This window comes from Mytilus californianus, unplaced genomic scaffold, assembly GCF_021869535.1.
Source record: "Mytilus californianus isolate M0D057914Y unplaced genomic scaffold, xbMytCali1.0.p SCAF_5, whole genome shotgun sequence".
NCBI classification, from domain to species: Eukaryota; Metazoa; Mollusca; class Bivalvia; order Mytilida; family Mytilidae; genus Mytilus; species Mytilus californianus.
In genome coordinates, this window is record NW_026262701.1 from 43,863,397 (window position 1) to 43,887,729 (window position 24,333).

The 24,333-nt window shown below is 33.4% G+C and overlaps 1 protein-coding gene and 1 long non-coding RNA gene across 2 annotated transcripts in view; one reads left to right on the forward strand and one right to left on the reverse strand.

Annotated features, from left to right (window-relative positions):
• The first annotated feature begins 915 nt into the window (after nt 1-915).
• On the forward strand, nt 916-23,256 carry LOC127702271 (39S ribosomal protein S18a, mitochondrial-like). The gene is made up of 5 exons (XM_052206400.1): nt 916-1,140; nt 8,947-8,978; nt 15,857-15,976; nt 20,579-20,702; nt 23,119-23,256. The coding sequence occupies exons 1-5, from the start codon at nt 1,017-1,019 to the stop codon at nt 23,232-23,234; spliced, it is 516 nt and encodes a 171-aa protein (XP_052062360.1). The 5' UTR covers nt 916-1,016; the 3' UTR covers nt 23,235-23,256.
• LOC127702272 (uncharacterized) overlaps nt 11,550-24,333 on the reverse strand; it is a 48,327-nt gene continuing 35,543 nt past the window's right edge. Inside the window, exon 2 of the long non-coding RNA XR_007982351.1 lies at nt 11,550-12,141. This is a non-coding gene — a long non-coding RNA (uncharacterized LOC127702272). The remainder of the gene's footprint in view (nt 12,142-24,333) is intronic.

Genomic DNA, 24,333 nt, shown 5'->3' on the forward strand with positions numbered 1-24,333 from the left:
ACAGAGGCGTAACAACACAACATAAGAACAAGATATTAAAAAAATTAGTCGGGGAAACGCTTAACTCATCAGATCGACACAAAGCACACAAAGACAACTAATAGATAAATAATGTTTTCCAAGACTTAAATATCATCATTCAGATCGCATTCATCTGATTTAGAATAAAGATGTCTAAGAAAAGTATGCACTTGTATATATATTATGCCAAAACTGATATAAGTATCGACAGGGTGTATGACCATACCTTTCAACTGGAGTTCGTGTTTATTTATATTAAAAGCTGTCAGTGTATGTGGTTTTTTAGGGGAACTATATACATTGTCACACTTTAAATTTGTAGGCATCTGATATCAATAACTAGTAAATTCTCTAACTGAGTAATTATAAAAATTAGAAGATGTGGTATGATTGCCAATGACTGGACAACTTCCGTACGGCCTTCAACAATGTGCAAAACCATACCGCCGGTTTCAAACGAATTGTTATCAGTTTTTTACTGTTACTTTTTATTTTATTATTATTTTATTGTTGTTTTCACTCAAAAAAAAGGAAATATCTAATCGACCGGAACATAAAATGCCGATGACATTAATTGTAATTAACCTCTTTTGATGGATTTCCACACGTTTGACAGTTTTTCAGCTCACCATTCAATAGTTTAATTGATCATGGTTAAAGTGGTATCCCGGTATATTTCCTGGATTTGATCGACCATGTGTCAATGGTCCGACACACTGAAATTGTACACCCGAGAACTTCCAATATTCGATTCTAATGAATATTTTTGGAATATAATCATGTAACTTATCAACAATCGGCGTGTTTTTATCTCAGGATAAATACGTTATCCGGACGATCACGGACCGTACACGGTAATTGTATTAGATTTTTCTTTCTAGTCAGTTGAGTGTTTAGAAAAACGAAGCTTACAAGTAACATTTCATGTTGCCTTGAGATATGAACAAGAAATATTATTGAGAAGTGATTTTGTCTTGTCTTGTTGCTGTCCTTAAATGACAATGAATGTCATTCAACAAATATACAGCATTTCTAGACCTGTGCATCAGTTGTTAAGATATACATGCATCTCCTCTTACAGGCATTTTACAGCGTCAACAACTAAATACAGAAGAGAAAGCAAGTACATTTGTCCGTCAGATAATTTTGTATAATTTAGGAATGCTTTGTAAGCTAGTCTATGGAGTCTCACTTATCCTTATTGTGATAAAATTCCCTCTATGATACACGTTCAATACATGTGAGCCGTTGCTCATAATTGTTCAAAGAAGATGTGCTGCTTGGACCCGTTAAATTTTTTTTTGGACCCTACTAGTCCAAATATCCTACCGTAGTCTATAATCGGTCATAATGTTGGTTCGTTCGGATTTTGTTATTGTACTTATCACACGGGAAAACTCCACATTGACGTCACTACGCTAATACCAGCGTACAAAATTAGTGCAGAATACATTTTTTCTACTCTTCTAAATAAACAAACATTTCTAAAGATATGTTTTCATTGTTATTCTAAAGTATTGTACAAAAATGCCAATTTTCTAATGGCCATTTCAAACCTGACTTCCGAATGCCTAAAAACATTCCAGAACTTCAGAAATTCCCTCTTCCGGCCTCCATTGCTTTGTTTACTTTCCATTTAGCGTCATCAATCTTAATGGCAGACCAAACAGGCCAAGCAAATCGTACTTTTAAGAATTTCAAAATGGCAAGCACCTTACGTCTTACATGATTTTCCCGCGAAAAAAAAACATCCAAATTGAAAGAAAAACTTTGGGAAACAAACGATAATCATGCCATTACTTTGTTCAGGAATATAGAGTAGGTTAAAAAAAAAACAATATACATATATTTTTCATAAAAAAAAAATTGGTTCAATATAAAGTGATCGATATTCTGACCATTAGTAAATATTCATATACAATTCCATTGATATCAAACTTCATGGCTAATAATGAGGTTTCCTATTGAATAAACCCCCAATTTATTGCAAACTATTTCAAAGCAATATCATACAAACAAATAATATAATTGCCTTGTACTAAAAAATCACCTAATGACAGTCATGACAGTAGAGCAATTTGATTGGATATAACGATTCAGTGTGTCACGTGGTTTTGAAGCCATTAGAATTTGAATGTAAACAAACCGGGTCGGCAGCTGCAGTATGGAACAACATCGTACATTCAGTGACTGAGAAACAATTATGAGTAACCAAGCTTGACAATACACAGTAATTAAAAAACAAAGCTAAGTCTACAGAAAAATAAAATAAAAAATGGCCTTAAGTGCACGACTTACCACCATTGCAGGATAATTATGACATCAAGATGTCTAGTCCAAATAATTATGACGTCTTGAAAGGCTATTATATTTTTTTCTTTGACGCCTTACATCGCAGGAAGGCGTCGAAGCAAAATTTAAAATAGCCTTCCAAGACGTCATAATTATTTGGACTACAAGATGTCATAATTATTTGGACTAGGACCCTACATGACTAGAGTAGAACAGCAGAAAATCATGCTGTTGTCTTTTAGACTTTAGGCATCTAAATTGAATGCACGTCGTTTCGTAACCTGGTCGTTTCGTACCTGGTCGATTCGTAACTACGTTGTTTTGTAACTGAGACGTTTCGTACCTGGTGTACATTTGTAATTATATATGGTTATAAAGTGTTAGTTTAAATTAATTAGTTTAAATGAAAAAGTTAAAGTTATTTTTTAAAAATGATCAAATTGTTCATCTAATAATAACAATATTGTAATATTTTTAATTTAAAATTTTCTTAAATCGTTTTAATTAATGGCTAATTGGCTATCTATTTGTCATCTATTTGGCTAACCACTGCTGGACACCTGTTATTTTAACCCCTTACACTACACCACCACCAGGTCTTTTCATTTTGCTGCCTTTTAACAGTGAAAGAAAAACCGTCACTAGAATAAAGCTTATGTTTACCACGTTTGGTACCTTGGTCTAATATCTTGTATGTAATTGTGGCAGTTGCATCAATGCCCTCTATAGGGTCGTCAACCCAGCTGTCAGACAGAGACTCTTCGTTGACTGAGACCGGAATAACAAACGAGCGATTGCTGATATCAAATGTATCGTCTGCAGCATGGTCCGAGTCAGAGTTGTCCTCGGTTATGACTCTAGGTGGTGGTTGGCGTCTAACAATATAATGATCTGAATCTGAGTCACTGTCACTAAAAAGGTTTGGTCTGCCAATATGTATATCTGGCGAGCTTAACACCGTACCTGTGTCTGAGTCGTTGAAATGGGCTACAGGTGTGGCCGGTCTCTGTGAGGCAAAATCATGATCTGATTCAGAATCACTGTATGCTACAAGACTTAGTGGTCTAGGTTGTTGCTCAGTTGGTGAGGGTTGGTCTACAATAAGGCAGTTAGAACAACTCCAATCGATATCGGCGTTTGCTTTGGCCGCTTTTCTGTATGCGTCCATGGTAATGCCTGCTAGGCATGTAGGATGCTGCCATCTGGTACATACGTCACATTGGAGAGCCTCTTGACGTGGTCTGACGAAAGTCCTGCATTCAATGCAGAAGTCTGTCAGAGGGATGTTGTCTGACATTTGTAAACTCTGAATTATAGCATTTTCGTTTATTATACCGTTAATCTAAAGATATAACTACATGAATGATACAATTTGTCTGTGTTTGGATTTTATATTTTTAAAAATTTTGGAGTAGCTTGGGAAACCATACATAGAAACGATTGATTTTATCCTACCCTCTGAAGTCTAAATATTTGTGTAAACTGCTTAAAACAACATTTTTAATTTAACAATTGCGTTTACCAAGCGTATGATAGGAAGAGAAATTAATTGTTGTTTTAACATTCAAGCTATGTGATCATAACTTTTACTGCTTGCAATTACCACTTAGACAACGTAAGCCATTTAATTAATCTAAAGTTTAAGAATTTAATTAATAAAAATTAATTTACAGTTATAATGACAATCAATCTTTCTGATATATGTTTTTTAACAACACAAAAAAGCAATCAGTAGTGAAATATTTTGAATAAATTTAATTTGAATTAAATTGATAAATTACTAGGCGTGGTTAAATTAAATAGATGTAAGTGACAAGTGTTCACTTAATGGTATATTAGCAGTTTTTTTTTACTCCTTTTCATTCATCTATAAACGCCAAATATGTCACTAACAGTAAATAAGCCCAAAGTACTTGTGATCGGTCACAGTTTCATCCGAAGACTGGAAAATTGGATGTTAAGAACGCAATCCGACTTATCAAGTTCTGTCGAAACAAAGCTTCACAGGGTAGGCGGGAGAAAAGTACAGTCATTGAGACATTTTGATCTCCACATAGTGAAGAAATTTAAACCAGACTTTGTTTTCATACAGATTGGAGAGAATGACATCTGTGATAAATTATCTGCATCACACACAGCATCAGAGATTGTACAACTCGCAAAAGATGTCAAGCGCTTAGGTGTTCCTTCTGTAATTATAGGCTCCAACATCGTCAGACTAAAAACAAGAAACATGAAAGAAACAACTTATGATAGAAAAAAAAGAAGATAAATAAAGAACTAAGCAACATAAAGATGAGTGGTGTCAAGTATTGGAGACATCAAAGCACGTGGCAGAAGACTAAATACTTTGATAAAGACGGGGTACATCTAAATGATGATGGACAATTCAATTTCTTCTGTTCTATTCGCATGTGTACAAAACTGTACTTGTAAAGTGTAAATTTATGTGCAATCAATTATTTAATAAATAAATATAGATATATATATATACATACATCAATAAGTCTTTTTATTACTTTTTACGTAACCTACTACTCTTATTGTTATTATATATTGATATAAGGTTACAAAACGTCTCAGATACGAAACGACCTAGTTAAGTTACGAATCGACTAGTTACGAAACGACCAGGTTATGAAACAACCTGCACCCTCTAAATTATATCGGATCCTTTTTCCAATAAAAAATGTTCAATTAACATTATCAATTAGGCCTTTTAAAAGAATATCTAATGTCCCATGTCAGTGTTAGCAAGTACTTTGACTAGTAGTGGTACCCAAGGTGATTCATTTAAAGATATGCAGAACTGCAGTATTGGGCATGTTGGCATATAATATATTAGTCAACATCAAGGATTAATTGCATTATTATGTCCACTCTTGTCATCCTTAAATTCCCTTTAACCGCAATGTTTTTAATAGAATGAACCTCATCATGCTCATAGCATATTGTGTAAAGAATTTTGGAAAATGATGTCAAACTGCATTATCTGACAATTTATATCTGCCATTATGACGTTGTACCATTATTCTCTTAAGTAATAAAAAAAAAAGGAATCCCATACTATATGTTAAATCATTTTTCAAGTTTGTAAATATTATTTAGTTTGCTTTGGAAAAAAAATGAAAACAACACTTTATTTATTTCATGTGTACGTCGTGGACATGTACCAAGCTCTTTTCCCGATTTATTTTCATCAAGAATGATCAAAGCTGAATATTTGAAAGCCAAGAATATATGAGAAGCAAAACATTTTAATGACCAAAAGGAAAACTCTTTGTTATATATATATATACATAACATATTGTACAATGCATCTTTATTTTGTAATTTGGGGAAAATGCATGTTTTTTTCAGAAATACTGCTGAAAAGTCTATAATATATAATATACTAGAAAAAACCCGCACAAACGGGGGTTGAAGACTACTTGAAATGTTAATGGTGATACACAGCTTGGGTTCATGTTTCTCAAACTGTTTTTATGCACTGGTGCATTATGTTGATAGTTTTGATTAGTTTATCAGTTCTTCTTCCATAGGAGTTTGAATGTCCAATTAGTAGCTTCTGTCTCTGTGTTACACAAGTGCTCCTAGAACCGAGAAAATAACACAGAGAAGAAGAAGACAACCTAGAACACTGATGATTAAAACATTTCTCAGTGGTGCTAGTTTGTAGTATTTCTTTTTTTTCAAAAGGTGCCAGTCAAGTTCTGTCTCTGCGTGATACGGGTGCTCCTAGAACGGAAGAAAAAACTAAGAGGAGACAATCTAGAACTCTCTGATGATTTAAAACATTTCTTCAGTGGCGCGAGTTTGTAGTATTTTTTTTTTTTCGAGTGGTGCAAGTTCTGTCTCTGTGTGACTCAGGTGCTCCGAGAAAGGAGGAATTTACTAAGAGAAGAAGAAACGATCTAATGATTAGACACCTTTCTTCGAGTTATTTATATTTCTTTTTTTTTTCTGAATGGTGCGAGTTTGATAAAGTGGTGCAAGTTGTAATAATTAGTGAGAGTGTTTGAGTTGGGCGAGTTTGCTGTGGGCCGAGTTGTCATGAATTCAAGACAAATTGAATACAAAACCATTTCCGCTTGCTTACAAAACGTAGACGGTAAGGAACCAGCTACGGAACTTTATTTGGGGTTTAATTAATTAAGCTGCGCTATATAACATGTATAAAGCAATTACTATATCTGAAGTTATAAAGTACATTACATACAAAACTATTTATTATTATAATACTTCAGACGATCGTCGGCTCAGAGACAAAGTGGTTAAATCAAAGCATCGTTGATGTTGTGATCCAGCCATATTCATAGCTAGTCTCATATTCTTTGTGACCATACTTTTATTCATAGCTAGTCTGATATTCTTTCTGATCATACTTTTATTCATAGCTAGTCTGATATCCTTTCTGACCATACTTTTATTCATAGCTAGTTTGATATTCTTTCTGACCATACTTTTATTCATAGCTAGTCTGATATTCTTTCTGACCATACTTTTATTCATAGCTAGTCTGATATTCTTTCTGAACATCCTTTTTTCAAAAAAATTTTCTCTTTTCATTTCCAATCCTACTGTAAAATTTCTATGTTATTGTCCAAAGGTAGGGAATTTTGCAATATTGATGCAAATATAGATCTATATACTGATCTTTCAATTTTAGACTCTGTCAGATTTTATTTTTGACAAGAATGGAAAGGAAAATCGTCAAACAAGTAATATATTTTTTATATGCCATTAATAATGACAGGTTTAATAATTTCCAGAAAGAGGCCTTATAAATGCACTTTCTCAACAACAAAAATTTAAAAAAATGATAACGATTTTTTATCTAAATTGGTGTTCATTCTTTTTTCTTTCATTTTAAGTATTTTCTGAAAAAAAACCCACATCAGATTAATCATTCAGCCAGCTAGCAAAATTAACAGAATATTTTAATGTAGTGTAGATCAAAATAAATAATACATTTGTAGGTTTAAAATTACTATTGAGGTCAAGAATGTGTGTATTCACTTAGGTGTGTAATAAATTGTGTCTATTTTATTATGTAACAGGTCATGAGATATTAACTGTTTTGAATTAAGCCTGGGGTTGTTTCTAATTAATACTTATTTGAAAATCATGACAGTCAATAATCATTCTGACTCTTACTTGCCTATGGAAAGAATTGGAGTAATACCATTTTAAAAAAGTGTGGGAATCAACTAAGATATATTAATACACATGTTGACCTACATTTCATTGAACAATAATTTACACAAGCACAAGATACTAATATAATACTTTCAAAATTCTTATCAACTGATTCAATTGATGTACAAATACTTTTTCAAATTAATTCATAAATAGTAAATCATCATAAATTTTGATTTAGAAAGGAACTATATGCAAGTGTATATCCAAAATAAAGTCACTATTCGACCAATCAATTCTTAATTTAAGGGCAAATAACATGTCAAAAGTTTGCAGTTAAGTGATTAAAATGGTGTAGAAAGTTTCTTCAAGTCATAAAAACACATAATTAGTTTCATGATATGTCTTCACCTTAGTATTCTGCACCATCTCCAAAACCAGAGTGATAGCATAGATCCAGCATGGCTGAATCAAAAATTTTGGTCTCCAAATTTAATAGCTAGTATATAGATTCTTCGAGTTTATTATACATCGTATTTCTTTTTTCTTTTTTTGAGTGGTGCGAGTTTGATAAAGTGATGCAAGTTGTAATAATTAGTGAGAGTGTTTGAGTTGGGCGAGTTGGCCGTGGGCTGAGTTGTCATAAATTCAAGACAAACTGAACACAAAACCATTTCTGCCTGCTTACAAAACGTAGACCTTAAGGAACCAGCTATGGAACTTTATTTGGGGTTTAATTAATTAAGCTACGCTAATTAAAGCAATTACTATATGAAGTTATACATGTTATAAAGTACATTACATACACTAACTATATTTATTATTATATAATACTTCAGACGATTGTCCACTCAGAGACAAACCGGCTAAAAAATTTTGGTCTCCAAATTTAATAGTATAGATACTATATAAAGTCGTATAGTTTCAGAAAAGGTACAATGTACTTTCCTGAAAATATCAAACATTTTAATTATTAGCTACTAAGAGGCTGATCATTGACTTCTGGTAGAAAAATTATCAACTCCTAGTATTCCTCAGCTCTGTTTGGGGATACATTTGGTGTATGTTTAACATTTAGTAATCTTTAACTGATCGTTATAATTCATTGTAATTCATGTATTTCTTTTAACAAAAAATTAATATGGAATCGGGATGTGTTAGCATTTTGTATAAAATTTGTAAATTTCTGTAACATTGACTTGTAATTGTCATATTTTGGTCTTTATTGATAATTGCCTCAATGACAATCATGCGACATCTCCTTATTCATGTTATTTTGATGTTAATAAGAAAAAAATTCTGAATTAGAATGACATTACTGAAGGGTTGACAATATGGCTGATGAAATGTCCTTTTCTTGGATCAATTAAATGTACACATGAGTGATCAATCTTCAGTATGATTTTGTCGTGGATAAGTCTTGAACCTACAAATGTATATGTAGTTATCTTTAAATTTAGCATGGTCAGTAAATATATTTTTTTCGTATTACAGTAATAGAGAAAACAGAGGGCAATACCACTGTTGTAAGTATATTTAGAATTAGATTTTTAAAATGTATAAATTATAAATAAAATATATCATGTATATGATCAATCTGGTCTTAGAAATACATGTAAAAGAATGCACATGTAGCCCTGAAGCCTATAGCTATGATGTGGCTAATAGAAGATCCTGTTTGTTAGAAAAAGTTATCATTATTTGAAGTGTTATTTAAGCAACTACAGCAAGATCCAAGATTATTGTTTTTGCTAAAGTGTCACTGTGTGGTAAATGAAAATTCACTCTTCCACAACATGAATGCACGTGTACATGTAGAACATGTAGAATGGAGTAAAAATAACCAAAAATATGAAAAGTGCATTCATTAACTCTTCTTATTCAGTATTTGGCACAAAATTAGCTACATTTGTAAAGGAACAACTTGTTTAAAGATTTCTGTAAAACTTTATTTTAATCATATCATGTAGTTGTAGTATGCATACATACATATAAAAATAAGGAGATGTGGTATGATTGCCAATGAGACAACTATCCACTAAAGTTCAAATGAAGTGGATGTAAGCAATTATAGGCAACCGTACATCCTTCAACAATGAGAAAAACTCATACTGTATGGTTGGATATAAATGGCCCCAACATGAAAAATATGAAACAATTCAATTGAGAAAACTATTGGCCTAATTTATAACAAAACAATTTACTAAAAACAAATATGACAGACATGAACCAACGACAACCACTGAAATATAGGCTCCTGACTTGGGACAGGCACATAAAGACTGTGACAGGGTTAAACATGCTTTTGAACGCTCAACCCTCCCCCTAACCTGGGACAGTGGTGTAACAGTACAACATAAGAACAAACTATAATAAAATGCTTCGCTGGGGCGCAGCTTGATACGACCGCAGAGGTCGAACCCTGAACAGTTGGGGCAAGTATGGACACAACATTCAAGCTTGATACAGCTCTGAATTTGGATTGTTATTAAATATTTGACACAGCATAGGTTTCTGACACAGAAAGAATGTGGTCTAAGAACTTGAATTTTTTTAATTTACCTATTATGGTCCAATGTCCAAAATCAAAATACATGGTTAGATTCAGCATATCAAAGAACCCCATATATTCAATTTTTGTTGAAATCAAACAAAGTTTAAATACTGGACCCTATCTTGGACCAACTTGAAAACTGGGCCAATAATCAAAAATCTAAACATATGTTTAGATTCAACATATCAAAGAACCCCAAGAATTCAATTTTTGCTAAAATCAAACTAAGTTTAATTTTGGACCCTTTGGACCTTAATGTAGACCAATTTAAAAAATGGGACTTAAAATTAAAAATCCAAATACACGGTTAGATTTGGAATATCAAAGAACCCCAATAATTCAATTTTTGATGAATTCAAACAAAGTTTAATTTTGGACCCTTTTGACCTTAATATGAACCAATTTGATAACAGGGTTCACAAATAAAAAATCTAAATACATGGTTAGATTCAGCATATCAAAGAACCCCATATATTCAATTTTTGTTGAAATCAAAAAAAGTTTAATTTTGGACCCCAACTTGGACCAACTTGAAAACTGGGCCCATAATCAAAAATCTAAACACACGTTTAGATTCAGCATATCAAAGAACCCCAAGAATTCAATTTTTGTTAAAATCAAACTAAGTTTAATTTTGGACCCTTTGGACCTCAATGAAGACCAATTTAAAAAACAGGACCCAAATTAAAAATCTAAAAACACCGTTAGATTTGGCATATCAAAGAACCCCAATAATTCAATTTTTGATGAAATCAAACAAAGTTTCATTTTGGACCCTTTTGACCTAAATATGAACCAATTTGATAGCGGGGCCCACAAATAAAAAATCTAAATACATGGTTAGATTCAGCATATCAAAGAACCTCATATATTCAATTTTTGTTGAAATCAAACAAAGTTTAATTTTGGACCCCAATTTGGACCAACTTGAAAACTGGGCCCATAATCAAAAATCTAAATACATGTTTAGATTCAGCATATCAAAGAACCCCATATATTCAATTTTTGTTGAAATCAAACAAAGTTTAAATACTGGACCCTATCTTGGACCAACTTGAAAACTGGGCCCATAATCAAAAATCTAAACACATGTTTAGATTCAGCATATCAAAGAACCCCAAGAATTCAATTTTTGTTAAAATCAAACTTAGTTTAATTTTGGACCCTTTGGCCCTTAATGTAGACCAATTTAAAAAAACAGGACCCAAAATTAAAAATCTAAATACACGGTTAGATTTGGAATATCAAAGAACCCCAATAATTCAATTTTTGATGAAATCAAACAAAGTTTAATTTTGGACCATTTTGACCTCAATGTGGACAAAGTTGATAACGGGGCCCAAAAATCAAAAATCTAAATACATGGTTAGATTCAGCAAATCAAAGAACCCCATATATTCAATTTTTGTTGAAATCAAACAAAGTTTAATTTTGGACCCCAATTTGGACCAACTTGAAAACTGGGCCAAAAATCAAAAATCTAAATACATGTTCAGATTCAGCATATCAAAGAACCTCATATATTCAATTTTTGCTAAAATCAAACAAAGTTTAATTTTGGACCCTTTGGACCTTAATGTAGACCAATTTGAAAACTGGACCCAAAATTAAAAATCTAAATACACTGTTAGATTCGGCATAACAAATAAATAAATGTGATCAAAGATTTTACAAATCTAATGCGCCATACTGTGCAATTAAAGATTACTTCTTGAAATTTTTCAATATTTGAAATTTGAAAAAAAAATAATATTTGAAGAATAATTCTTTTTAATTTCTGAAATCTGAAATGAGAAAAAATTGACCTCCCACAATTTCTTTTTATCCCCCCCCCCCCCCCCTTTTTTCCCCCAAAAAATTCTTTCCCTCACGTTTGGTCATAATCTCAATTCAAATTTCCAATGGAGTTGGCAACCATAATTACCCATTTAAATTTACCATAGTGCTAACTTAATCTATTTTATAATAGAATTAAAAATATAGTGTCAAATCTTTCATATGGATTTTTTTGTAAAAAAAAAAAGATGCAACATTTGCAGATATTTTTACTGGTCTTCCTTTATGAATATGCATTTCTTTAAACATAATTTAAAAGCAGTGTAAGGGAAGTAACCAAAACGTTGTATTTGGATTACCTCCCTTACACTGTTTTAAACTATCTTTATTGTTCATTAACCATTACTTTATACATAATTTAAAAGCAGTGTAAGGGAGATAATTTCAATGATGTATTTGATTTATCTCCCTTACACTGCTTTAAATTATGTTTTGTACTAAAGTATTTGTCCATTAACCAGGACAACCTTGTTTTTCCCCCTTTTTTGCTCCTAATTCCTAAACGGTTTGAGCCATAACCCCCAAAAGCAAATCCTAACCATCCCTTTGTGGTATGGAAACTTGTAGTATAATTTCAGAGAGATCCATACACCGTTCCACAGTTATTGTCTGGAAACTAGAAAATGCTTATTTTTGGCCCCTAATTCCTTAACTGTTGGTACCATAACCCCCAAAATCAATCCCAACCTTCCTTTTGTGGTATTTAACCTTATGGTCAAATTTCAAAAAGATCCATTCACTTAAACTAAAGTTAGAGTGCGAAAACCAATGTGTCTTCGGAGGACGACGCCGGATGCCGACGACGACGCCAACATCATACCAATATACGTCCACAAAATTTTTTTGCGGTTGTATAAAAATCAGTTGAAAAAGGCTTAACTCATCAGATGGATACAAATAGAAATACATCTAACAAAAACACAGAGTGGACGTGGACAGGTACTTGTACATTCCCACAACAAAAAGACACTTAGTACAGATCTGAGAGTACTTGCAGTTACTGACAGTTAGTTCAAAGCCAATAACAACTAATAAAAAAATCATGTATCTTAGACTGAAGTATCAATCTGCACACATCCAACATCCAATGGATTTAGTGTAAAGACGTCATTAACAGTCAGAGAAAAACATAACCTTGTGCAATGCCAAACTATAGGTATCGACAGATTGTAGAACCGTGAAAGTACATATGTGTAATATTTAGTATGGTTTTAATTTACTGATAACAAAATCAATATTTATACCAATAAAAACAATATTCAAAGATTTGATTACAATGTTGAATAGTTAAAGGATTGATAAGTTTACCCGGAGCATATCTTAATTTCCGGACTCGGTTTACAACATCACCGTAAAATTTAGGATGTGCTATTCTGTTTGAAATAAGTTTTCTACAGGTACAGCCAAACTTGCAGACCAAGTCTTTGTATCTATGGAAGAATTTAGTAAAGGTTTTAAGTAACTTGTGGTAACGAAATCCCTGACTTAATAATTTACTAGTAATACATAGATTATGATCATTGAAATCCCAAATCGTCACTACAGACACGAGCATAGCGAACAAGTTGGGATATATAAACATAGTAAGATGGTGCCAAAGGAACATCACCGTCCAAAATGGGAAAACTAACAATAGGGAAAGAAAAATCATCCCTTGTGTCGTAAATTTTTGTGTAGAGTTTCTGATGTAATACTGAAATATCTTAATCTAAGAAAGGACAGTTATTGCTGTTAATAGTTGATTTATTTAAAGTAAATATAAAAAAGAAGATGTGGTATGATTGCCAATGAGACAACTCTCCACAAGAGACCAAATGACATAGAAATTAACAACAGGTCACCGTACAGCCTTCAACAAGGAGCAAAGCCCATACAGCACAGTCGGCTATAAAAGGCCCCGAAAGGACAATGTAAAACAATTCAAACGAGAAAACTAAAGGCCTAATTTATGTACGAAAAATGAACGAAAAACAATTATGTAACACATAAACAAACGACAACCACTGAATTACAGGCTCCTGACTTGGGACAGGCACATACATACAGAATGTGGCAGGGTAAGTTCCTTTGGGTAAATTTTTAACTGTGCATGAACATGTAGATGTGAACTCTCCCGATATCAAGCTGGAAGCTTTTCTATATTTTTCCAAAATTTGTAAATAGAATAGCCCCAGACATTGCCAGAAGATCTGTTTCCTTTTATGTATTTGACCCTGAATTCTGGTTGATGTTGTTGTCCTAATGTACATTTCTATCAATCGATACCTGTCTGAATTAATATTTTGAAATAAGGTTTTGATATTTGGGATGTGTGTACATCACTTTTAGCATTATAATTAGTTGTGAAGGCAAATTGTCAAATACCATTTGATGCGATCTTTGACCTCAAGGTCTACTTATTGATTCTTTAGTGACATGATTTGGTTTGGTTGGTAACTTTTATATTTTGACAACATTGGATAAAGGCATCTTGGTACATCACTTGAAGACAATGTGTTTCAAAGCAATGAACATGACCTTTTACCTAAACATGCTAAAGGTCAACTTTTTGATATTGTATGACATGGAACAATCCTTCTTTATTTGAAGTCCCATATTTTCTTTTGATTGACACAGTATATATAAGTGTATCTCACAGCGTTGAAGGGGAGACAATTCTAGTTTCTCACTTTTCCAGCATGACTACAAGTCTAGTTTTTGTGTCCTGTGACTTGTGTGCATGATAAAAAGTTGTTATTTAAGGTAGCACAATACAAAGATTTTTTTACTTCCAATCTCCAACCTTTAAAATGATGTTACTTTCTTATGACTGCAAACAAATTAATAAAAGAGGTATATATAGATAGATAAAAGATTAATCTTTTAAATGAATGCAATATTTTCGTTATGCAATCATTATGTAATCAATTATTATGCAATTAATGGCAAAATCTTGGTCAGTTCACTTGAATGAATTTAGCTCTGACATCTCTATAACTACACAAGAAATTTTAACGTTATCTTCATCAACACAGCAGGAGCTACAAAAGGGTGTCTCAAATTATTGCTATCGTATTCCATTTTCTCATAAATCTGTAATTAGTGTAAACATCCTTACCACATAAAAGTAGAGATTATTTGATTAGGTGTAAAATTTGATCTATACATTCTATCCAAAATCTGAGACACCCTTTTGTAGATAATGGCTCTAGGAACAACATATTATAAAATCAACCCTCTCGGGGTATCCATGAAGAAGCTAATTTCAATTGAAAGTGGAAAATTCTTGTAAAATTTTTTAGACACAGTTAAAATTATAATTAATTACATAATTGTTGTATTATACTAACATTGCATTAATTTGAAAGAGTAATCTGTTAGCTATCCATAAATACCACTTTTATAAATTTTCAAGCATTATAAAGAAAGTTACAGCATTTTAAAACTGGGGAGTTGGAGGTATAAAATCTTTGTATTGTGCTACCTTAAGTATTATCCACAGATTTTCTCTTTAGTTAATCATGCTAATTAATGTTAATTAATTCATTAACGATGATTAATGACTTGATTTATTTAAGTGTAAAATGTAAAAATAATTCACCTGCAGAATTCATGATTAATTAACACAGAAAACAAAACAAAAAAATTTCGTCACTAAATCTCTTATTTAAAAGATTTCACAAGGGGAGGTGTTCCATTTTGAAGCTTAATGATTATATATACCATGATATACTGTAAATTCAGAAATTATTGCGATGTTTTTATTATTGCGAAAAATGCGACTGGGTTATAATAGCAATAATTTAAACTCACATTTTGAAATTTTTTATATGAATTAAACAGGATTTTTCTCAATATCGCAAAAATTAGAATCGCATTTTAGTCTAAATTGAAAAAATCGCAATAATAAATGCACGCAATAATTTCTGAATTTACAGTACATGATATATAAATATTGTAATCAGCATGTATGATCTGAAATTAATCCATATTACATTGATCCATAATCTTAAAAATTGTAAACTTTTATTACAGATTGAAGGAAAGATAATTCCAGTAGATCAAAGCAAACTCCTGAAACCACAACTTGCAGAAGGAAATACAATAGCCTGTCCCTTGTGTAGATTAGAATTACATCCAAAACTCAAATATACAGTAAGTAATATAGTCTTAGAACATCCACAAACATTTTAACAAAAGGTGAGAATTATGTCTAATAAGTTACTCATTATAAGGTTGCTATTGCATAGTCAAGTAATAAGCAGTTGACACAAAGAAAAATTTTTCATGAAATTATGGGGCTTTCAAATAAAAAAGATAAAAAAAATTATGAATTTTTCTACCTCTAACTTGAACAATTTCAAATCAATTAATAAATGTACAACCTGATAGTGGAAGTAGGTTTCGCTCACTTTAATACAATTATAAATTATTTTTTGTTATCCTGTTATTAGGAGCACCTCTATAATTTTCAGTCAAATTAGAAGACGAATTTCAGCAGTGTAATTACTGGTTTTTGAAGTATAAAAGTACAAAGCAATTAAAATAAGGTTAAAAATTTGTACATATCTTTCATTCCAAATCTAGGAGTGAGGGCTATATTGCATTCTTCTTGTCTGTCCATTCGACCAACAAATATTTCAAGCACACTTTTCTCAACTATTACTGAACAAAATGACTTCATATTTGGCCAAGCCTGACAGTGATGAGTTGTAATGTGTTGGACATCTATTTCTTGTTTGCTGGTATTTTGAAGTTTTCGTTATGTTTCAGGAACTATAAACTTTGTTTGACCTTTTTTTACTTTTTTGATTCGAGCATAACTGATGAGTCTGTTTAAGACAAAGAACACGTCTGGTGTACAAAATTTCAATCCTGGTATCTATGATGAGTTTATATAAGTGACACATTTCTCCACTATTATTAAACAGAATGACTTCATGTTTGGACAGTAGGGGGTATGTTTGGACAGTAGGAGTATGCTTGGACAGTAAGGGTATGTTTGGACAGTAGGGGTATGTTTGGACAGTAGGGGTATGCTTGGACAGTAAGGGTATGCTTGGACAGAAGGGGTATGCTTGGACAGAAGGGGTATGCTTGGACAGTAAGGGTATGCTTGGACAGTAGGGGTATGCTTGGACAGTAAGGGTATGCTTGGTCAGTAGGGGTATGCTTGGACAGTAGGGGTATGCTTGGACAGTAAGGGTACACTTGGACAGAAGGGGTATGCTTGGACAAAAGGGGTATGCTTGGACAGTAGGTGTATGCTTAGACAGTAGGGGTTTGCTTGGACAGTAGGTTAATGCTTGGACAGTAGGTTAATGCTTGGACAGTAGGGGTATGGTTGGACAGTAGGTGTATGCTTGGACAGTAGGGGTATGCTTAGACAGTAGGGGTTTGCTTAGACAGTAGGGGTTTGCTTAGACTGTAGGGGTATGCTTGGACAGTAGGGGTATGCTTGGACAGTAAGGGTATACTTGATCAGTAGGGGTATGCTTGGACAGTAGGGGTATGCTTGGACAATGAGGGTACGCTTTGACAGAAGGGATATGTTTGGACAAAAGGGGTATGCTTGGACAGTAGGTGTATGCTTAGACAGTAGGGGTTTGCTTGGACAGTAGGGGTATGCTTGGACAGAAGGGGTATGCTTGGACAGTAGGGGTATGCTTGGACAGTAGGTTTATGCTTAGACAGTAAGGGTATGCTTGGTCAGTAGGGGTATGCTTGGACAGTAGGTGTATGCTTAGACAGTAAGGGTATACTTGGTCAGTAGGGGTATGCTTGGATAGTAGGGGTTTGCTTGGACAGTAAGGGTATGCTTGGACGGAAGGGGTGTGCTTGGACAGAAGGGGTATGCTTGGACAGTAGGTGTATGCTTAGACAGTAGGGGTTTGCTTGGACAGTAGGTGTATGCTTGGACAGTAGGTGTATGCTTGGACAGTAGGTGTATGCTTGGACAGTAGGGGTATACTTGGACAGTAGGTGTATGCTTAGACAGTAAGGGTATGCTTGGACAATATAGATTGCATTATAAAAATAAGGAGATCATTATCGCCCAAGCATAGCTATCTTCATGTTCTTGTTTACATCAAAAATTTATGCATAAGTACATTTATTTATATTAAAAAAAAACTACTGTTTTATATCACAAATAAATAAGAAAAACAAAACAAAATAAAATAAAAACACCTAAAAGAAAAATTAAAATGAAAACTAAAATCATTTGGAATGAATAATTTTTTTCTTTTGTTAAATAGGCTGTGATAAGGAGACAACCAGTTGATTTTCTTTGAGGGGCCAGAAGACAATACTCAGAATTACGAGTAAGGGTATGCTTGGACAGTAAGGGTATGTTTGGACAGTAGGGGTATGTTTGGACAGTAGGGGTATGCTTGGACAGTAGGGGTATGCTTGGACAGTAAGGGTATGTTTGGACAGTAGGGGTATGTTTGGACAGTAGGGGTATGCTTGGACAGTAAGGGTATGCTTGGACAGAAGGGGTATGCTTGGACAGAAGGGGTATGCTTGGACAGTAGGGATATGCCTGGACAGTAATGGTATGCTTGGTCAGTATATGCTTGGACAGTAGGGGTATGCTTGGACAGTAAGGGTACGCTTGGACAGAAGGGGTATGCTTGGACAAAAGGGGTATGCTTAGACAGTAGGGGTTTGCATGGACAGTAGGGTTATGCTTGGACAGTAGGGGTATACTTGGACAGTAGGTGTATGCTTGGACATTAGGGGTATGCTTTGGCAGTAGGTGTATGCTTAGACAGTAGGGGTTTGCTTAGACAGTAGAAGTATGCTTGGACAGTAGGGGTATGCTTGGACAGTAAGGGTATATTTGGTCAGTAGGGGTATGCTTGGACAGTAGGGGTATGCTTGGACAGAAGGGGTATGCTTGGACAGAAGGGGTATGCTTGGACAGTAGGTGTATGCTTAGACAATAGGGGTTTGCTTGGACAGTAGGGGTATGCTTGGACAGTAGGTGTATGCTTAGACAGTAGGGGTTTGCTTGGACAGTAGGTGTATGCTTGGACAGTAGGTGTATGCTTGGACAGTAGGTGTATGCTTGGACAGTAGGGGTATACTTGGACAGTAGGTGTATGCTTAGACAGTAAGGGTATGCTTGGACAATATAGATTGCATTATAAAAATAAGGAGATCATTATCGCCCAAGCATAGCTATCTTCATGTTCTTGTTTACATCAAAAATTTATGCATAAGTACATTTATTTATATTAAAAAAAAACTACTGTTTTATATCACAAATAAATAAGAAAAACAAAACAAAATAAAATAAAAACACCTAAAAGAAAAATTAAAATGAAAACTAAAATCATTTGGAATGAATAATTTTTTTCTTTTGTTAAATAGGCTGTGATAAGGAGACAACCAGTTGATTTTCTTTGAGGGGCCAGAAGACAATACTCAGAATTACGAGTAAGGGTATGCTTGGACAGTAAGGGTATGTTTGGACAGTAGGGGTATGTTTGGACAGTAGGGGTATGCTTGGACAGTAGGGGTATGCTTGGACAGTAAGGGTATGTTTGGACAGTAGGGGTATGTTTGGACAGTAGGGGTATGCTTGGACAGTAAGGGTATGCTTGGACAGAAGGGGTATGCTTGGACAGAAGGGGTATGCTTGGACAGTAGGGATATGCCTGGACAGTAATGGTATGCTTGGTCAGTATATGCTTGGACAGTAGGGGTATGCTTGGACAGTAAGGGTACGCTTGGACAGAAGGGGTATGCTTGGACAAAAGGGGTATGCTTAGACAGTAGGGGTTTGCATGGACAGTAGGGTTATGCTTGGACAGTAGGGGTATACTTGGACAGTAGGTGTATGCTTGGACATTAGGGGTATGCTTTGGCAGTAGGTGTATGCTTAGACAGTAGGGGTTTGCTTAGACAGTAGAAGTATGCTTGGACAGTAGGGGTATGCTTGGACAGTAAGGGTATATTTGGTCAGTAGGGGTATGCTTGGACAGTAGGGGTATGCTTGGACAGAAGGGGTATGCTTGGACAGAAGGGGTATGCTTGGACAGTAGGTGTATGCTTAGACAATAGGGGTTTGCTTGGACAGTAGGGGTATGCTTGGACAGTAGGTGTATGCTTGGACAGTAGGTGTATGCTTGGACAGTAGGGGTATGCTTGGACAGTAGGTGTATGCTTAGACAGTAAGGGTATGCTTGGATGATAAAGATTGCATTATAAAAATAAGGAGATCATTATCGCCCAAGCATAGCTATCTTCATGTTCTTGTTTACATCGAAAATTTATGCATAAGTACATTTATTTATATTAAAAAAAAAAATACTGTTTTATATCACAAATAAATAAGAAAAGCAAAACAAAATAGAAACACCTAAAAGAAAAATTAAAATGAAAACTAAAATCATTTGGAATGAATAATTTTTTTCTTTTGTTAAAAAGGCTGTGATAAGGAGACAACCAGTTGATTTTCTTTGAGGGGCCAGAAGAATTTTACTTGCCTAGTAAGAACTGATAAAATTATCTTGCCAAAGAAAGGATGAAAAAGAAATTTTCTGCCCCACAAAATGCTAGAAATAATTTTGTTACAAAGTGAAAATTAATTTTCTTATGTCAAAAATAAATAAGCAGGCCTAGCAACAGATAAAATTATCCTGGCCCGGGAAAATTATATTGTCATCCTGAAATTGTTGGAATTAACCACATTTGTAAAATTATAAATATAATTTTAATACTTGTCAAAATTCTTTCTTTACAATTTAGGATGTTTTAATACTAAGACAGTTCCTGACCCCAGAGGGAGAGCAGTTACCAAGAAAAATATCTGGACTATGTTATAAACAGCATAAAGAAGTCAAAAACTTAGTACGACAAGCTTATAGAGCAGGTATGAATATAAAATTGAGAATTGAAACAGGGAATGTGTCAAAGAGACGACAACCGGACCAAAGAGCAGAAAACAGCGAGAAAATCCAGCACCCAGAGTCAGGCTTTAGCTATCCCCTAAACAAAAATGTGTTCTAGTTCAAAGAAAATGGACGTCACACTAAAATGTTGATTAGAGTCAGAAGAAAAATAAAACCTTTTACTCTTTAAAATAGTTGCTCCGTTTTATCAACTATTACTTTTAAAAATTTAAGACATATATATCCGTTGCGTTTTCATTAATTTTTTATGGTACATGTGTGTTTGATTAATGTTTTCCTAACATCCAGTGATGTTTAATGCATTCATATTTTGGAAGATATCATGTTGATGAGATATGAATATACCCTGCTTAGTACTAGACCAACATACTAAGTGACATTTTTAATATGCTTGTTCACTTAGTACCTGCAACCGTCTGCAGGAAGTTGTATCACCCTAACCAGTCAAGGGTATAACTTAAATAAGTTATTCAGAGAAAATAACATCCATGTGTTATTACAGATGCTTTCATGAGTTGTCTACTCTTTATTCCTAAAATGTTTTTAATCTTTAGTAACATATGTTTGTTATTTGTTTAAACAAATCTTTAATATTTTACTCATTCAATTTAGACAGAATGGGGATAAGATAGATTTTAAGAAGGATTATTAAGAAAAGCTTTTCACATTTGTTTTATTTGTCTTCATGTTCACTTGTCTTATGAGTTGCTGGACCATTGATATTTTCTCAGATTTATACACTTTGTATTAAGAGTCTCAAACAAGTGCACTAATAAATTCAAATAGTATATCTTATTTTTATAAAAAAATCTTTAATGTATTGCATTTGTGATTAATTCTCTTTAAAATTCAGACCAGTATTTCATATTACCCAGTATTGCCCAGTATTACCCAGTAAAACCCAGTTAAACACTGGTTTTCCCAGTATTTCCCACTGGGCTGGGCAATACTCATACAACCCGTGTTTTTGCCAACCCTGATTACAACTAATTAAAATACATTGTGATTAAGTATGGAAGATGTCTGAGCAAAGGCTTTGAAGTAATATAGAGTAGCTGTAATAAACTAATAACACCCTTTAGTTATAACAGGAATATTTTTTTGTAATAACACAGATGTAATATGCATGATTGGCAAACTATATCTTTCTGAAGTTTAGTATGCATATGGGCACAGATTCATTTCAGGTAGGCGGTAATGGTAGCCTTTTCCTCAATTCCTCTGCTCATATTGTAAACTTGGATATTTATGATGGCTCGTTTCAAAGCTTTTTCACATATGTGGTTAACTTTTAGGGGTAGGAAGTGAAATTCATTTTTCTGTAAATAAGCACACCCCAAAAATCCTTTCGTGATGCAGCTCCTCGAGGTAAAAAAACCCTTTTTTACACACAATAAGTTCTTTGAAAATTGAGTTCTTTGAATGCATTTAATAACTCCATAGTTTTTACACATTAATTCTATGGTCCTCTGCTTTCTAAATTAGCACAAATGGTTAAGCTCAGTCACTTGTTAAAAATAGAAACATTTCCAATATCACTATACAAGAGATTTTTTGTTTACACAACTTTTGTGTTCCTCAATTTGAGGCTCATTGGGGATATTGACCCATATAGACAATAATATCAATAGAACTTGTATACATTTTAACAAAACAAAGGATGTATACTGCCCCTTTAACATTTAACATACATATGTTATCCCAGTTTTGGGATTTTTTAGTCAACAATAGCAAATGTATGTTATTTTTCTCTAATAACTTATTTAAGTTATATATACCCTGACTGCTAACTAGACACAAACAGACCTAATGTTTAGCATAGCAGGGGAAACCAATAGTAAAATATTTGGTCGGTCCTAGCTTGAGATCAAACCCTCGACGACCTACAATTTATTTTATGGTATGGACAGTATAGTCCATTGACTTCATTTGTCTGTAGACACAATGTATTTTAGACAAAATCTTTAGCCATTGTTGACAAATTCTTATATAACTATAATTTTATGAGATGGTAAAATTTTTACTTCAGGTTTCAGCCATAGATCATGCTGAAATAGAGCTGATATTTAAGATACTGATAGTCATAATCCAATGAGACAAAACCTGTGGTGCATTAGAAAATTCAAATGACAGACAAGACTATGCATAGGTTTGGGATGGGACATGAAAATAATTAACAAAATAAGTTATATTATCCCAAAATTCAATTATTTTAACCATGATACATGGTCCAATGTACATGTTGGTCCACATCATCTAATAGTTATACTTGTAAAACTAATAAAGTCAGTTTTAATATATATATCAAGATATACAACAATTTAAATGACTTCATAAATTTTTATAGAACAATAAATCCTTTCATTTATTTTATAGGTTTATTAACAGAATATCAGTTTCCAGAGGGTCATCCTAGGAGAAGTCAAAGATCAAATTGGAAGTGGAAGAAATACAATGTTTACTTTGAAGAGGAGGACAAATTTAGATTTTAATTAATAAATGAATAATACTTCATGTGTTTTCCACTTTAAATCAACCTGGGCAAACTTCTGTCATTATTTGACCTGTGAATCATCAAGCATGGTTTTCTTTATCAAAAATCTGTTCCTCTCAACCAGGAGTCCAAATGAAATCTTGCTTTATAATAGTCAAAATTATCCTGATCTTATTTGTGAATTAATGTGGATGGATAATTTCATTATGATTTCAGAGGAGTGTAAGTATGATAACTGAAGCAGATTGATAGGCAATAAATCACACTTCCATGATACCTGATTTCTCAATTTAAAATGTTGGAAGTCATTGTTTTATCAATCTTCAGCTATTGAGTTGTACTTAGTAATGTTCAATTGGCTGGGTGTCTTTTCCCATTTTTTGTCTGGCCTGCGACAAAAGCAGCGGAATTTTCATACTGGAAAGCGAGACAAACATGACAAAGGTGTTACTATTCCAGTGGTGACGTAGGATGCCTCAACAATTGTCAAGTTTTCTGCTCGAGTCAATTTGATAGGAACTACTTGTGATAGATCAATGCTACTTTGTATAAAGTTGCATTACTATCAGAACACATCAGTTTGACGACTATGTTGATGCCTTGCTCCCTAGGTCATGGTCCAGTGACTTTATATCAATTAGCAACTTCCAATGTTAAGTTTTCTGCTAAAGTCAGTTTTATAGGAACTACTTGTGATATATCAATGATATTTTGTATAAAGTTGCATTACTTTCAGTATATATCAGTTTGACGACTAATTAAATGACCCTGCCCCTTAGGTAATGGCCACAATCTAGTGACTTAGAATTAATTAGCAATGTTGCTGTCCATCAGATTGTCTTTTTCCTTGGTTAAAAGTTTTTTATTTATCCTTGGTATCTATACACTTCATTTGTATAAAAAGTAGTTGAATTTTGCATCATTAATTTCCATAGCTAATCAAAGAACCCTTACTCTGCCAAGACCTCATGATGGATCTGAGAACAAAATTTTTTTTATGACTAGTCAGGACTTGGTATTATTAAGAAATTGTCATATGTAAAGGTTGTTGTCTTTCCTTTGGTTTTTATGCAGATCTGTAGATTTTTACGAAGGTA

Bases quoted from the DNA above. Each gene is read 5' to 3' on its own strand.
- LOC127702271 (XM_052206400.1), top strand. From the start codon at position 1,017: ATGACAATGAATGTCATTCAACAAATATACAGCATTTCTAGACCTGTG. The intron at 8,979-15,856 runs GTAAGTATATTT...CTTTTATTACAG, and splicing joins CAGAGGGCAATACCACTGTT to ATTGAAGGAAAGATAATTCC. The intron at 15,977-20,578 runs GTAAGTAATATA...TTTACAATTTAG, and splicing joins ATCCAAAACTCAAATATACA to GATGTTTTAATACTAAGACA.